Source organism: Carassius gibelio, chromosome A19, assembly GCF_023724105.1.
Source record: "Carassius gibelio isolate Cgi1373 ecotype wild population from Czech Republic chromosome A19, carGib1.2-hapl.c, whole genome shotgun sequence".
In the NCBI taxonomy this organism is placed as follows: domain Eukaryota; kingdom Metazoa; phylum Chordata; class Actinopteri; order Cypriniformes; family Cyprinidae; genus Carassius; species Carassius gibelio.
In genome coordinates, this window is record NC_068389.1 from 20,197,481 (window position 1) to 20,214,630 (window position 17,150).

Here is a 17,150-nt window from a genome sequence, read left to right on the forward strand (position 1 = left end):
TGAAAAAAGTTGTGCTTAACATCCTGATGAAATCCCTTGCATAGCCCAAGGTAACGACCAGCATCGATCAAATATAATTGGTTGACCACAGACCAGTCAGGCAGTATTTCATCTCAAGGCATGTTGTGCAGTTGAAAAAATGAGTCTGTCTGGATTTCTTTTGTGCGATAAAAGTTTACTGATTTCACCAAGCAAAGCCTGTCAGCTTTTATCACTTTGTTTCCTAAGTGTTTTTGTGTCCTAAAAGAAAGATCTTGTACCATCCTGTCTTATCACATCCCACATTTAGGTAACTTGTTTCCCCCCACCCAGGTCTCAGGTTTGAGAAATGAAAACCGAGACTGTGTTTTATTTTAGCACAGGAGAGATATTTCCCACCACAGGAATCCTTCTCAAGGGACATGATGTCCTCTGGGCTGCTGGGTCCATATATTACCAGACCGTGATGGCATATACCCATGTGACTGTGGTTTGTACTGCAGGGGAGACTACCTGTATGGCTGTCACACCTTGGGTTGCCACAGGTAACATGTCTGAAATTAGCGCAGGAATGGCTGGAAATAGCACCTGTCATATTGGAAGAAAAGTGACAACAATGACACAGGGGGCAATAATAGAGAACATCCCATTAGGCATTATCCATGGTGGCTCTCCAAAAATGATACATGTGGAGAGCATTAACAAAGTGTTGTTGTTTTTTTAAATGGTAGATGGATGTTGTATTCATTACATCACAGACAAAAATGAAAGAGCATGCGGCCAAGCCAAAGCAGAAATGCTGTTGCCAGTTTTGATTTTGTATGTGCTCTATAAAGCCAAATAATTTGTGAGGAAAATGTGATGCTCATCCATACAAAATTGCCACCACAATGCAAAAGTTTTGTGTAGTTTCTAGGTGTTCGTCATGATATTCAAGGTGGTTGCTAGGTGGTCTCCATGTAATTTTCGTCTCTAGAAATGGTCTGCATACCTTTTTTAAAGTAAGTCTATGGATTTCTTTGTCAATTTTATCAAATGCCTGTTGAAAATTGCAAGTTGGACCTTTCTTAAACAACCTGAAGTATTTTGCAGAAATCTTAAAGAATGTTTCAATAGTTTTTGCCAGTCCAGTCAAAGTCACTGTGGTCCAAAGCAACATGCAACACCATTAAAGGAATAGTTCACCCAAAATTAGCTATAATTCAGGATGCCAATGAATTTATTTGTTGGAGAAATTTAGCATTACATCACTTGCTCACCAATGGATCCTCTATTCAGTGAATAGGTGCCGTCAGAATGTGTATCGAAACAGCTGATAGAACATCACAATATGGACTTTCGTTCTAGCAAGTAAACCACAACATTCGAGTCTATCAGTTAAGGTCTTGTGAAGTGAAAAGCTGTATGTTTGTAATAAACAAATTCATCTTTCATATGTAACTTCAAAATATTGCTTCCAAATAAAATAATAATATTGCTTCCTCTAGTGAAAAAAATCGTGTTGTCTGATTCAGATAAATATATGCACAGATCAAGCACCATTTACACAGCAAAAACAGTTCTAAACAAATATGTTGTTGGATTTTGTTGTGGAAGAACAGCAGGGGGATGACTTTAGACTTTATCACTGGAGGAAGTGTTAGTATGGATTTGGACTTTTGGCCAGAACAATGGTTTAAAGTTAAAATGCCTCAATGGATTTCAGCTTTTCATTTTACACAATGGACAGGAGTCCTGTGGACTAATGCTTTTTGGATTCTTATTCTGATGGCACCCATTCACTGTGGAGGATCCTATCCCTTTAATTGGTTTCAGAGTTTTGAAAATTGTTAACCATGAGTATGATAAATAGAAAAGTAATACTTTCCTTAACAAGAACTGCTAATTACACCCTTGACTTCATAATCTTGTGCAACATCCAAGTTACATAAGAAAACATGCTGACTTGTTATTGTCAAGAGAAGCTATACATGTATTAAACTCCCCTCTGCAGCATCCTAATGTGTGTGCTAGCTGTTATGCCTTAATATTCCATCAAGATGAAAGATTTCAAAATACTCTTTTCACACAGGTACCTGTCAGGATAGCATATGCCGGGTAATTACTGTAAAGCAGTGTGTGTGTGTGCATGTGTGTGTGTTCAGTTGTGTGTTACCCAAAGAAAAAGAGAGAGTGTGGTTAACTGTGAAAGAGTAATTTAGAGTAATTTTGGATGAGTCCTTTTAAAAGAACACTTCAAGTAGATGCTTCCGTTGGTAAAATTACAAAGCGCAGGGTTAGACATCCAAGTCAGGTAATGGAGATATTTCAGGCGGTTCACTCTTGCATGTAATGCATAATCACACTGCCAGTGACTGGCAGCTGGGTACAGATCTGCAGGTCTAAAAGATGGTGAAATTGAGGCTGTAGACTACGAGACCAATGTGTGTCTGTTGTTTGAACTTGGGATAGAGATGTCAGTGTGCTGTTCTTCTGTTGTTCACTGAACGTCATACAGAGCTGAAACTGAGCTCATCAGTCATCATTAGGGAAGTAAGAGAGGGACTGGAAGCCTAAGAGGGAAAACAAAACAGATGCTAAAGAAAACATGCAGGGAAATCAAGCAACAGAACATGGTCTTTTGCCTTTTCATAACACAGGCTGGCATTATTGGAAGGTGGAAACAGGACACTGTGAGGATGCAGTCCACACGTATCAGCCCGGAATACAGAATACTCTCAAGTACTGTTCCAGAGTTTCCGAGAATGGAATTCCGGAAACGTGCCGGTCTAGACTTTCGGAACCATCTTCCTTTGTCTTATTAACATTCTGAGAATACATTTGTGTGCTCTGGCATGAACCACGAATTGAAACTAAATTTGAAAGGACCCTGCTGAGACTGTGACAAAAGATTATGTAACCAAAACAGATTAGTGAAATAAAAAGGTTGAAATGATTAGATGTGATGGAGCCATTTCATACTGTTCCTATTTCTGCTTTGTTTATTGCTGAAAGGTTTTTAGCACCATATTCAGACGGTTTTAAATGAGTGTGCCTAGTTTCTTGATAGCTCCATCCTGCCAGTAGAGCTCATTAGTGTTGAGTATTTAAAAACGTTTTAACTTAGATTTAAGAGTCTGTTATAAAGTAAAATACTTAGCTCATATCAGTTAAGAAGTTGAAGAAGCCTGTTCTCAAATGTTAGCATAAGACATTATACATGATACATTATTCAATGCACTCTTTCAAGGATTCAGAACAAGAAGAGAGTCGAGATCTCAAACCTGCAAAATCAGGGCCAAGCTGAAAAATACTTAACCATAAGCTCTCCATACATAGAGTTTGAAGGATGTCCCCTAAACTTAGAATACTAGTGGATGGCTTACTGCAGCGGTTCTCAATTCCAGTCCTCGCGACCCCTGCTCTGCACATTTTGTATGTCTCTCTTTGTTAACACACCTGATTCAGATAATCAGCTCATTAGAAGTTAGCACTGTGTATGAACTGTGTTCCCATTAATAATGGTCCCTACACAGTTTTGATTTCCCCTGAGCAGGGGAAATCTGTTGAAGTTTACTTCACTAAGGAACATTCATTCACAAATTGTGCTGCGCAACGTCGTTACACATGGACAATTGTGACATCATATACCCTGGTAAATAAATACAATTTAAATTCACGTCTCGCACACTTCAATGCACTATGAATGGAATATATACATTTGCTTCAAAGTGGAATCATGGTGGAATATCCTGTGATGTCCACTTGGCAGGGCACAGATGAACAGAACAAATGTCTGAAGCGATAAGAGATGTACAAAATGTGCAGAGCAGGGGAGCTTGAGGACTGGAATTGAGAACCGCTGGCTTAGTCTATACTGTGCTCTGTACAATGCACACTATCTGTTTTTTTTTTCTTTTACAAATAGTATGTGAAGCAGTATGCACTATGCAATGAAAACAATGCACTGTTGTCAAAACATTTAATTCGGAAAGATATGTTCAGTTATGACTTAGGAGAATAACATTTTTTATTTTATTTGTTTTTTTTATTTATGTATTTATTTTATTAAAGGCACTGTAAAGGTAAATACATAAAACACATTCATTGTGTGGCACTTAAAAATAATTTGGCACCTATTTTTATTTCTTGTACTGTAGGAGCCAATGGCTCCTTAAGTGATTATTTTTGTTTGTCTGCAGCCCTGTTATATAATTAGTACTTTGAAATGTCTTTGTTCTTTGACAGAAAATTGTACAGAAATGTAATTTTGGGGATAGATTGTCCCTTTAAATAATTATTTTTGCTATTCTATTTTGTGCCAGTAGTGTCACAGAATTTGCTTAAATTAACTTTAACTATTGATTTTAAATTATTGTTTTGATTGTTTCAGAAAAAAAGTTCATTTTTCATGCAGTTCATATCATGTACATGAAAGGTCAAGTTTAGCACAGTGCTTTGTTGCACACTATAAATTTTATGCAGTGTGATCTAATTGTGTACTGCACATTGAGACAAATAGAATTTCGTGCTGAAAAAGCATACTACAGTAGCAGGAAAAATAAAAGTATTCTAGTAACACAGTGTTCTGATCATGTTTCTCAGAGACTAGAATATCCGTGATTCCTATAAAGCTCACATCTAGCATCCTTTCTAGTCATCCATGACACACCTTGGGTATCTATTTAATGTACAGAGAGCTTTCAAATGCAAGACTGCATTGCAATAGAAGGTTCCAGCGTCTGTCCTATCATTCCCTCCCCCAAACATCTCTCTCTCTCTCTCTCTCTCTCTCTCTCTCTCTCTCTCCATGTCATCCAGTTGTTCTCTCCATTCCTCTTTTCCTTGTGTTCTTCCTCCCCTCACTAATCATACTGCCTCTTTAAATAGCTCTCAGGTGTTCTTTGGGACATCGACTCACAACAGGGGGACAGAGGGGGGAAGTTTGTGTGTGTTTTATGCAACAATCTGGGGCAGATGAGAAATGTGGACGTTCCCCCCTCTATCTCCTTCCTCACCTGTTTCCTCCCCTCCATCTTTCTGAATGCTTTTTCAGTTAAAATGCAGTTTCTTGGATAAAAACACACATACACACAACACACACACACTCTTTTTACAGCCTGGATCCAGTCTGTCCAATTAAACATAAACTGACAGAGTAAACCACATGAGGTCTAGTATGGAAATGAGAGAGGATGATATATATATATATATATATATATATGTAATTTTTTTTGCTTGTGACACATGAAAACGTGTCTGAGGATAGGGAAAGGACACATTTTGCCCAATGAACATGTACACTGCATGCATAACACAAATATGCTTAGATATCCTCAAACACTCAGCTCCAGCTTGGAATGAACAAGTAGGTTCTTTCGACTGTTGTCGTATTGCTAGCCCAGAGGTTATGACCTGGGAGTGAGAGGATGGACAGTAAGATTGAGAAATTTCTCTTCTGGGATGTGCTGTCGTCTGTAGACTGCAGAACCAGTAGGGCTAGTAGGGCCACACTGACATGCATCAGTGTCCGCCATTGTAAAAATAATCATAGCAACTGTTTTCAGTCATTAATTTTGTATGGTTTTGCTCTGTTGATTCTGTCACAGTGCTTAATATAAGCCACATCAGATGGGCGTACACATAATAGGCTATGTAGGATATCAGAAGGGTTGCATCATTGTTGATCCTGAAACAACATTCCAATCAACCAATCAGAATTGAGATATAACTTTTCAGGAAATATCTGTTTTAGGCTTACAAATCAAGGTTAGGTGTTTCTTCACCCTTGTTAATCAGTTATCATTTCCCACTGATTTTAGGAATAAATTATGGATAGGGTTAGGTTTAGTTGTAGGGATTGGATTAAGTCTATATTTTTGGACAATAATGTTGATCCAGGAACATGTCTTACTATGCAAAATCACGGTACCCGAGCGATCTGCTGATTATACACCGTGATCGATCTTAAAGACGTCTATACAATCTACTTTTCAGGCGTATCGTTGAGATTGTGTGTCGTTCCAAACCTGTATGACTTTCTTCTGCTGAACACAAATAAACATATTTTTAAGAATGCTGTTATCCAAAGATTTTTGGCTCCTATTGACTTCAATTGTATTTATTTTTCATATAAAGGGAGCCAAAATATTAATCAAAATATCTTCTTTTGTGCTTCACAGAAGAAAGAAAGTCATGTTGAGTCAAGGATGAGTTAATGATGACAGAATTTTCATTCTTGTGTGGAGGAATTGTCTTTAAAGGGAATGCGCCCTTTAAGAAAATCCCACTAAGTTATTTCTTGATTTTTAGCACTATTGGCCAATGATTGATATGGTGCTGATTTGCATCCATAAAGAACGTTCCACAGTCCATTCTGCTGTCTAACTTATGCCTCTTCAGCCAAACAGCAGATATGAATTGTTATTCTTTTCGTTACTCTTTCACATTTTCCTTTGCTTTCTCACTCTCTTTCTGTCTCTCTCAGCATCATTCTTTTCCATGCCATTTAAAAAAAATTGCAGTTATTTCTCTCTCATTGTCCCTCTTCTCATATCTCTCTGGGTCCGACCTCCAAACACGCACAATGTTATAAATGAGAGTCTAACTTTTACTTTTGCTTATGTGAGCAGAACAAGTCAAGGTAAAGTGGTTCAGCACCAAACGTCTGTCTTCTCGCCACGTGAACCCTTCTCATAAATGCCAGTGCTTAATAATGCTTGTGCGTGTTAGTCTGGGGATTCAGGGTGGAGGCTCGCGAGCTGTCCTTCGAGAAGCATTTACAAGGCATTGTTGTTGTATTCATTTAAGATGCGTGGATGCTATTAATCTGCTTTGACACAATGACAGGGTGAAACAATAAAACAAGATAGAATACAAAAAAAAACTTATCCAGGCAGGAAATTGGTTATGTAAAGAAAGCGAAACAAAGCCTTTCACACGAATAGCAGCTGAAGCTTTCAAAGACATGTCATGCAAGGTCATGTGACTAACAATGCTTAAGACAAAAAACATATGGTCCAGTGAAGCCTTTAATAGTTCCTAAAACATAAAACTGATTTAACCAATTAAATGAAGAAAATGAAAAGGATATTTAAGCATTACAACTTAACAGATCAACTAAAGTTTATTTACCAAATCAGTATTCTAATGATTTTTGCAGTCTGTAATGAAGTCTGTAATGGTTAAATAATGGCTGCTGAAAATTCAGCTGTGCCATTAAGGGGGGGGGGGGGGGGTATTGAAATTAATGGATGGAAGCATTAATTTCAAACATTCAGTTGTTTATGATCAGATTGCTCTCTTGCTCACTTAAAAAGTTGTTAAAAAGTTAAACTGTGGTATCGTGAACATAGCAAGGCATCTTTGCCCCTGATTTGTCCCTTTGCTGATAACAAGACATTTATGTCAAAACAGCAAACTAAAATCCTATGGGAGCATCTGGTTAAAATGTAATAAAGGAATTACCAGTAATAATAAAGATCATTTGGCTAAAACGTTTGCTTGATGTTTGTGTTTCTACTAGACAGCAACTTCATCCTGGCCAATGCACAAGTGTCCAAAGGTTTCCCGATTGTGTACTGCTCGGATGGATTCTGTGAGCTTACTGGATTTGCTCGAACCGAGGTCATGCAGCAAAGCTGCGCATGCAAGTTTCTGTATGGGCCAGAGACTAGCGAGCACATCATTCTACACGTGGACTCTGCATTCGAAGAACGTAGTGAGTTCAAGGAGGAGATCATTTTCTACAAAAAGAATGGTGAGAAGAACAATTTTTTGGATAATGCATTTTGCTTGGTGGTGTTGCTGCAAAGCTTGTTGTACATGTAAATACACTCAATGCAATGCATTTTGGCAAATACTAGATGTTTAGTGTCTGACTTAGGTTGAGTTTCATTTGCAGTAAAGCTATTAGCAGCAGTTAAAAAGAGACAAGTAATAATACATGGAAAGTTGTGTGATCCATCACTAGTAATAGCACATGGAGGTATTACAACACACCTTAACAAAGTGAAATCTCTAGCCATTGTTAGAAGCAGATGGTTTTATTAGAGTTGGTTGGCCAAAAGCACCAGAGAGACTCTAAAGTCGGATTACAAACTGAAGTCCAGCAGGTGTGCAAGTTTATTTGTGGAATTTACGACGACACTGAGAAAGATTCAAACTAAACCATCCTGTAATTTCCATTGATATAGTATATCTCACTCCCTTTTGCACTTTATTCTTCTATTCAAGGGGCTCTGAAATGGTACATTTTAAGATCGGAGATTTATCAAAATAGAAATCCTTCTCCTTTCACTGGATTAATTACTAAAAAGTACCATAGTACTGTTTTTTGGAGCGGGCAGCATAGTGGTACATGGTGTTCATTGAAGAATATAGAAGTACTATGTACACATAATGGTTTATAAATAGCACAACAATATATGTCTGTAAGTGTACTGTATAAAAAGGGCATTAGATAGTAGCATTGATAATATTTGTATAATTTATTATGATTACTTATTATTATATATTATATTATATTACATTATATTTTAATATATATGTGTAATATGTCTATGTGTGTATTTGGTTTGCCATGGTCTTCAAATGGTGCTGTGGCATTTTAACACCTCCTTGTACCTTTTCCATGTGCTGATTTTCCTCTCCCCCCTTGTTCTATGTTGAATGGAACATCTCCAGCACACTTGTTCTAGGGAGCGTTATTATTTCATCCCCTTTTTCTTCTCCATAATGGTGAGGCTTTTTCATGAGGAAATAAGAGATTCGACAAAGACTTCTCCAGCTGTGAGCAATCAGACGGTATTCCCCCAGGGGCTTCCAGTAACGGCTACTGGTGGAGAGAGAAACACACAGACACACACACACATAAATGCCCCGTCGCACACATACACCCACACCATTCAAAACACACAGACAAACAAGCATTCACGCACACACCTACGCCGGAATTGGATAGCATAATGGTGCTGCTTTTTTTGGATGTGCTGGTCTTGTTTTGTTTCAGGTTTTATAGCACTTTAAAATAGACTGGAAGTAATGTTTTGCCAAGTAAGCGAAAAAAAGTGCTTCCTGCAGTAACAACTAAATGAACTAGTTTTATTCAGTGCAGAAATTCTATTTTAAGTCAGGGTGAATTGCAACTCATTTTACTTCTATAATGTAGCCTAGCATATAAAAACTTGCCCTTCATTGTCACATTTTACAGCGTGAATGTCTTCTTGCAAACATATATCTTGCCTCTCTCAATTCTACTGCAGGTAGTGTGTTCTGGTGTCTGCTAGATATTGTTCCTATAAAGAATGAGAAAGGAGATGTGGTCCTCTTCCTCGCTTCTTTTAAAGATGTCACTGACACCAAAGCAAAATCTGTACTTGAGGAGAAGAAAGAAGGTTAGTATGTTTAAAACTGCAAAGCTGCTTTGACACAATCTGTATTGTATAAAGCGCTATATAAGGCTTGACTATGTGGTGGATGTGTGTGTACATGAATTTTCTAGATGGCAAGATATTCATGATTTTTTTCCCTCTGAAATAATATCCACAGATGTCTCTTCCACTAAGTCTAATTTAATGTCCAAGGGTGTTGATTTTTATTTTTATCAACCATGTACATGTGCAGCTGGAGAATTCTGTCACTATTACAGAATGCTGTTAAATACAACTCACACTTTTAGTTGTGGTGGAAAAGACAGAAATCTCCAGCAGCTCGTGTACATGGTTGAACGTTTTTACTAGACAAATAAAAGAAAAAAAATATATTTTAAGAGATTTTATTTTATATTTTATTATGATTTTATTAAGTCCTCAGGGTCAAATGTGTACGGTGCCCCGCACATGACACGCAGAAAAAAATATAAGGCTAAATCATATGCACGATTTACTAATTCGTTCCCTCAATGTACTAAAACGTGCACACGGTTACTATAGCGTTCCCTCGATCTACTATTGCGTACACTCGATTTATAAATTGTGTGCACAATTTACAAATTCGTTCCCTCGATTTGCTACATCGTGCGCACGATTTAGCAAATCGAGCGAACGCAATAGTAAATCGAGGGAACGCAATAGTAATCGTGTGCACGTTTTAGTAAATTAAGGGAACGGATATTGAATCGTGCGCACAATTTATTTATATTTTCTTGCATGGCATGTGCGGGGCCCCTTAAATGTGTCAATAGTGTAAGAAAATGTTTATTGTGTGACTCAGAAGCCAGATCAGATATTGGCCTCAAGCACCAAAGGAAACCATATGGAGCAGGAAATCCCAGTGCAACTGTCTGTCCTCGTCTTTTTTTTCTTTTCACACTTTTACCTTTTGTTCCTTTCTCTCTCTCCCTCCTCCTCTGTGTTTCACGTGACCTGTGCAGCTAGTAAATTGGGAGTACATTTATTAGGATCTATAATAAGTGTTATGCCGCTGGTCTCCCTGCTGACTGCAGCCTTTTATGGATGAGTTTCTGTCGCCCCTCTCCTCCTCCAGCCCTGCAGGCTGAAGTGATCTCTATCCCTCTCTAATAACTAGCCTCCCAGATTTCTCTCTCACTTCGTAGCCCTTCATCTCTCTCTCTCTTTCTCAATCCATGTTTCTCTCTCTGTCTATCGCTCCATCCCTTCAGTCCTTTTCCTACTCCTGCTTTGGTTTCCCTTGGTACCTTGTTTGGCAGGGTTGCAATGAGTGACATTTTTCCCCTGTTGCCCTCGGCAATTGAGACTGGCAGCCTGGCTGTCTGCTTGTTTCCACAGCTGGCTGATTTAAAAATGCTACACATTTGTACACATAAACACACACACACACACACACACACACACACACACACACACACACACACACGCATACTACTGGTCAATATCCACAGAGACTCAAGACATTTCATATGTTTTTGGCTCTGTCTCTAACTGTGTAACCATTGCACTACAATCCTTTTGTTGACACTTTTTACTGTTTCATTTTTATTTTTGCTACCAACAAGAGCTAACACACAACTAAGCTGATTTCAGCTAATTTTATTTTACTTTCAGCAATTTAGCAGCAAATCTTCAGGGTTTCAGATTGAAGGTTTGGTTGTTCATGTTATGGTAATAGTGTTGTAGTTTTTTTTTGTGTGTGTCTGTGTGTTATTTTCAGCAGCAAAGTTTTAGATTTTCAGATGTGGCTTGGCTTTATAAAACAATCTGCTGCACTATAATACTTTTGTGCTTCTGTGTAGGAAATGCATCAAACAGGAAAGAAACCTGAATTTGTCACACCATTTCATGTGGACTTTCATTTCCAGTGTATGGTGTCCCTTTGACTAAATGGTGTAGTTCAAGACATTCAAAGACTAAATCAAATGAACCTACTGCAGCATTTAGCATTCACTCGATCAGCTAGCGAGAACCACAGGTGTAAAGCAGGTCACCAGCAGAAAGAAAGGAAGTTATTCTTGTTTCACATCAGCTTTTGTGTAACAGCAGTATGGAGGGCAGAAGGAAAACAGGCCACTTTGAATAAAACCGCCCTCAATACGTAAAAGTATTGATGAAAAATATTTTTCTTCACAAAGCAACAAAAAACACTCTCTGAATTATGCACTTTCATCCACCAATAACATTTTTGGAGCAGGAATTCAAGATGTTAGAATATGATGGTTTAAATGTTTTCTTAGATACTTGACTATGTATTTAGATTGTTATTTCAAGTATCTTACGAAAACCAGCTATGGTCACTGTAATGCTACAGAGGTTGAGTTGTTTGGGTGGTATTTTATTTTAGTTTATTTTATTCATTTTGCTTATTTTTATTATAAAAATATATAAAAAGAAATGCAAGAACATTATAAATAACAGCCTCAGTACCACAGGAACTTGTGTCCTCTGGTGTTGGTGTCTTTATGAATTAATGGAATTTATTTTGTGCAGTGTGTTTTTGTTTCTTGATGGATTGTATCCCACGCTGCCCTTGACTTTGATAACAACAGTCCAACCTTTCCTCAGAGTGCCGCCGTGAGAAGGTGAAGGGCGGGTCTCCGTTCAGCTCCACGCGGCTGCGATCTAGCACAGTTCTCTACCATATTTCAGGACACCTGCATAACCGTCAAAAACAAAGTAAAATCAAACTTAACAAGGTGAGACCATTCAAATACTGTGGACATAATACAGAAACTGAAAGACAAAAGAGATGCAGTGACTTCACCATAATTGTCCTCCCTCTTTTTTAGAATGTTTTTGGTGATCCGCCTGCTCTTCCTGAATATAAAGTCGCTGACGCAGAGAAGTCCAAGTTCATTCTTCTTCACTTCAGCACCTTCAAAGCGGGCTGGGATTGGCTGATCCTTCTGGCTACATTCTATGTTGCTGTGACAGTGCCATATAACGTTTGTTTTATAGGTGATCAAGACTTGACACGTAGCACCACTGTCACTGACATTGCCGTCGAGATTCTTTTCATCATTGGTAAGAGAACCCAGTTTTGATCCTCAACATTATATTTCATGGGGCAATTACATACTATGTTTTTCACTCAGAGCATGATTATGATCTATGACATTATCTTTGTTCTAACACATGAGTGTCTTTACACATGATTATAATCAGGTCTTTCAGACTCTGACATTTTCCATTAACCCTCTGTGGTACAGCGTTGCCACAGGGCAAAATATCATGCGTCTTCGTTGTCCCGCTATTCGGAAAAAAATTAATTGCATTCTAGGAATTAAAAGGTCACTTTTTACAGAAACAAACAATATTCTTTTTGTAAGACATTTGCATTTGAGTTTCTCTCTATGACTGATCTCTCAGTTTTAACCGAACTCTTTCAAGAAGCACACAAGCTGTGCTCCTCAAATTGTGCTATTATTTATTTTTCCTGCATCTTTACGAATAGCTTAAATGGATGTTTTTGTAGACAGATTGCTCACAATTTAAGAATAAAGGATCCCATATGACTTAAATACGAAAGAAAATATGAATGAAAGGTGTGTTTGATTTCAGTTGGGTATAATAAAATAGCAGGACAACCTACAGTACATATATTTTAACATTGCTCCTGAAATTTCCTTTGGCTTTGTGACCCTGATAATGCCTCTATTTAGAATGCCTGGTGTTTAGATTTGGTGACAGCGCATTCATTTTAAATGTATTGTTAGTTCCTATTGTTAGTCTGCAGTAACAACCCACTTGACATATGGCTTGCAGAAAAGCATTTTTTGCTGTTATGAATGGTTCAATATACACACTGTCGTTCACTGAGATTATGCTGATGGAATATTTTGTGATGACGCTGACTCTACTCTTTCTGTTGCTTGGCCAGACATCGTGTTCAGTTTTCGTACTACGTATGTGAGTAAGTCAGGGCAGGTGATCTTCGATGCGCGGCAGATCTGCATCCATTACCTGACCACCTGGTTCATCATCGACCTGGTTGCCGCTCTGCCCTTCGATCTCCTTTACGCCTTCAAAGTCAGCGTGGTGAGTAATGCATACTGTATATTAAAAAATATGTAATGAATGTATCAGGAAAGAAATCTAAATTCAACTTAATTCAATCATTTGTTTTAAATATAAGTTGTCACGGAGTCAACAGCAATGCCAGATCCTTCAGCTCCTCCCACGCATTCACAATCACCCAAATACAAATGTATAAGTGTAAGGTCCTTTCAGTGGATTTCTCTATTTTGAAATCCATTTACTGTACAAGGGCTTCCTCCAGGTAACAGCAGAAAATGTGAAACATTTCCACCTGGGCCTGCTTGAACAGCCATGCACAGTTTTAGACTTTTTCAATATTAATTTTTAGCCCCTCCAGCACTGTATTTAGTTCAGTGATTTGTTTTGTAGTTCCTTAAGTGTAAAACCAAATTTTGAGCAGCTGCTGAGTGACCCTGAGTGGTTGGACCATGAAGTCCTTTTGATGATAACATGGATGTAGAACTTTTAATGAGTGATCCTGGGTTCAGGTACAAATAAAGATGTATAACAGGCTCTGAAATTGTCTGACACTGCCTCTGATGTTTCCTCTTCTAAAGCAAGGGTCACAGGCTCCTGGTTTTAATTCACAGAAAAAGACAGTCAGCTTTTCTGGCCAATCCAGACTGGTGGAATCGATCAGTGCCACTTGGACACACACACTTAAAGTGTTGACACATGCAGTAATGAAACCCTGCATCCTTCTGTACGGCGAAACAATGAAAGAGCACTTGAAATCCACTGAGGCTTATTAAGAGAGGGAGAGGGAAATGCAGTGGACTGTACTTGAGTGCTGCTGTAATACAGACCTCGTTGTCTCTAAGATGTTCCCTCAAATCTGTGCTCCTCTGGTATCCCTTCACATCTGCCCTTCAGCTGCACTACACACACACACATACACACACAAGCCCACAAAAACAAAACAACTGAATAATTATATTTCTTTTATTTTACTCTCTTCTGCTCTACTCTCTTTTCTACTCCTACTTTTCTTGTTTGTTTCCTGTTCCTTTCCCCTTTCTTTGATTATTTATTTTATATAGTTGTATTTTTATTTATGTATTAAAATTTTTTTATTTATGTATTTATTTATTCCTCTCCTTTCCTCTTATTTATGTATCCTTACCTGCCCTGGCTAATTTCCATTCTGTTTCCTCTTATATCCTCTTTTATTCTTTTCCTTTTCCTATCACAACCAATTGCCCCCCCCCCCAGTTTTATCTCCTTTTTTCTACTCTTGCCCGATTTACATTCTTTTCCTTTTCCTTTTTATTTACACTCCTTTCTTCTTTTTATTTCTTTTCTTTTCTTACTTTCCTTTCCTTTCCTTTCCTTTCCTTCCCTTTCCTCTCCCCTTTAACTCTGTCTCCTTTTCCCTTTCCTTTCCTTTCCTTACCTTTCCATTCCTTTCCTTTCCTTTCCTTTCCTTTCCTTTCCTTTCCTTTCCTTTCCTTTCCTTTCCTTTCCTTTCCTTTCCTTTCCTTTCCTTTCCTTTCCTTTCCTTTCCATTTAACTCCCTGTCTCCTTCTCCTGCTTCCTTTCCTTTCCTTTCCTCTACTTTTCCTTTTGCCCATTAACTCTCTGTCATTACCCTTTACCTCTTCAGTCACCTACACACTGTGAGCAGTATGAGTATGTTAGTTGGTAATACACATTGACACATTACCACATAAAGCTCAGTATATGAACCCCTGTCGTGGCTTTACCCTGTTCACCTCCATTTTCACCCTCCTTATTTCATTTTCAACCAGCTGTTAAGTTCAGCCTCTTTGTTTCTCAAGGACATTAATGTTCATTGGTTTCGCTTCTGAGACCATGATCTCCTGATGTTTATTAATATTTGATTGTCAAGTGAAAGATTGTGGCCATTACAGTGTGGATTATTATTTAATGCTGCAGGGACATGAAAGGCTTGGTTCTCATAGGGATTGTCTGTCTGATTATAATAAGAGAGGCTGTGATGAATATTGCCGCTAGTTACCGCCTGAAGCTCTAGACAAACTGATCTAATAGCAGTGTGTGCACATCTGTTACTGACCTGGTAGTGTGCATGTGTGAAAGTTTGTGTTCAGGTTAATACAAAGTGTTTTTTTTTGTATGTAGTCATAATGAATATGTAGTTGTGGAATATATATGAGCTATTTAAAACTCGCTCTTTCGCCTCTAAACCTGCTTTAATACATTAAACATTACACATAATATATATAGATATATATATATAATTTTTTGTGGCCATCCTGATGAATATAGAGAATTACATGTCTGCAGGGTCTAACACTGACTTTTTGCACATTATTTTGGTTTTGCAATTTTCATGTTACTTTGAATTTGCTGAGAAATACTAATGAGATACATGTACTTACAGTACTGAATAAATTTAGTTCCTAGTACTTACATGTCATTATTGTTGCTGTTTTAGTCATTAATATTAGCAATGTAAAGTAAACAATATATTTTTGTACTGATCGTGAAACTCAATTTTACATTATCTTTAATTATGTCCATATAAAAATGGGATATTTTTTTCCTGCTTTGTGACAAATTCTGTCATATTTTAGAGCCATTAGCTTTGTGCAGCAGTCACAGAAATGTAAAGAGGTGATTTTGTTCCAAATATTTTCATTTTGGTGTCACTGCATTGAATTCTAGAAAAAAAAACCTGGTAAATGTTGTACTGGGGTAAACATTGTCTTGTTATATGTAAACAGTTTGTATGTATTTGAATTGCTTGCATCATTTACATCATGAGCAGTCAGACTGCTGTTTTTAGAATTAAAATGAAATGATTGAATGTTTTGGCTGGTATCTCTGTTTTATTTATGTCAGTTTTATACCCTGAATGATACATTTGACTGTTCTCTGCCTGTATGACAGTGGTGGAGAGCACAGGCCTCTAGGCCTCCAGAGAAGAAGAAGATAATGATTGTTACACTGAAAAAAACATACTTATGCAGCCTGATTTGTTCTCAGTTATTTGGATGTTCATATCCCTCAACTGCAGTCTAGTACTTGTGGTATATTGTCTTGTTTATTAGTGGGTGGTTTATTTACTTTCACCTGAGAAAATGCGGTTCTGCATGACTGAGATGGAGAAAAGAAGGGAGAATTGTTTCATACCACTATAATTGGCTCAAATGTCTCTCAGTCTAATGATGATCTCTTAAATATTTTAATCCCAGGTGTCTCAGAGCTCTCGTACCTGCATTCTTCACCATTTTTTAAGACATCCGTGACCTCTAAACATTTGCCAAGAGATGTTTTTTTTAAAACTGTTTTATTGAAGAGTTTCTCTCTATTCACTTGTTAAAAGTGAATAGTACATCTTCATTATTTTATTGTGGTTATACTGTAGCAAAGATTTATTGATGGAATCTAAAGACTTCTATCCTGTTGAGTTGTTTAATTAGGTTTTAACTGATTTGTATTTACTGCACTCAGTTAACATGACAGGCATGTGCCCTTCACACACTGCAGATCCTCGACTGTTAATGTGTGTGCTCCTTTCCCCTCTGCCAGGTGTCAGTGGTCCATCTGCTAAAGACTGTACGCCTGCTGAGACTCCTGCGTCTGCTGCAGAAGATGGACCGCTACTCCCAGCACAGTACGGTGGTGCTGACCCTGCTCATGTCCATGTTTGCACTGCTGGCTCACTGGATGGCCTGCATCTGGTACATCATTGGCAAGAAGGAGGTGGAGAGCAACGCAGACACCTGGGATATTGGTGAGACTGGCACACAAATTATA

The 17,150-nt window shown here is 38.0% G+C and overlaps 1 protein-coding gene across 1 annotated transcript in view; it reads left to right on the forward strand.

Moving 5' to 3' along the window:
- The window catches only part of LOC127935077 (potassium voltage-gated channel subfamily H member 8-like), a 37,211-nt gene that overhangs the window by 1,249 nt on the left and 18,812 nt on the right, over positions 1–17,150 (forward strand). The window contains exons 2-7 of the mRNA XM_052532669.1: positions 7,484–7,717; positions 9,222–9,353; positions 11,937–12,067; positions 12,161–12,395; positions 13,252–13,409; positions 16,923–17,127. Coding sequence (XP_052388629.1) covers positions 7,484–7,717; positions 9,222–9,353; positions 11,937–12,067; positions 12,161–12,395; positions 13,252–13,409; positions 16,923–17,127 — 1,095 coding nt within the window. The remainder of the gene's footprint in view (positions 1–7,483; positions 7,718–9,221; positions 9,354–11,936; positions 12,068–12,160; positions 12,396–13,251; positions 13,410–16,922; positions 17,128–17,150) is intronic.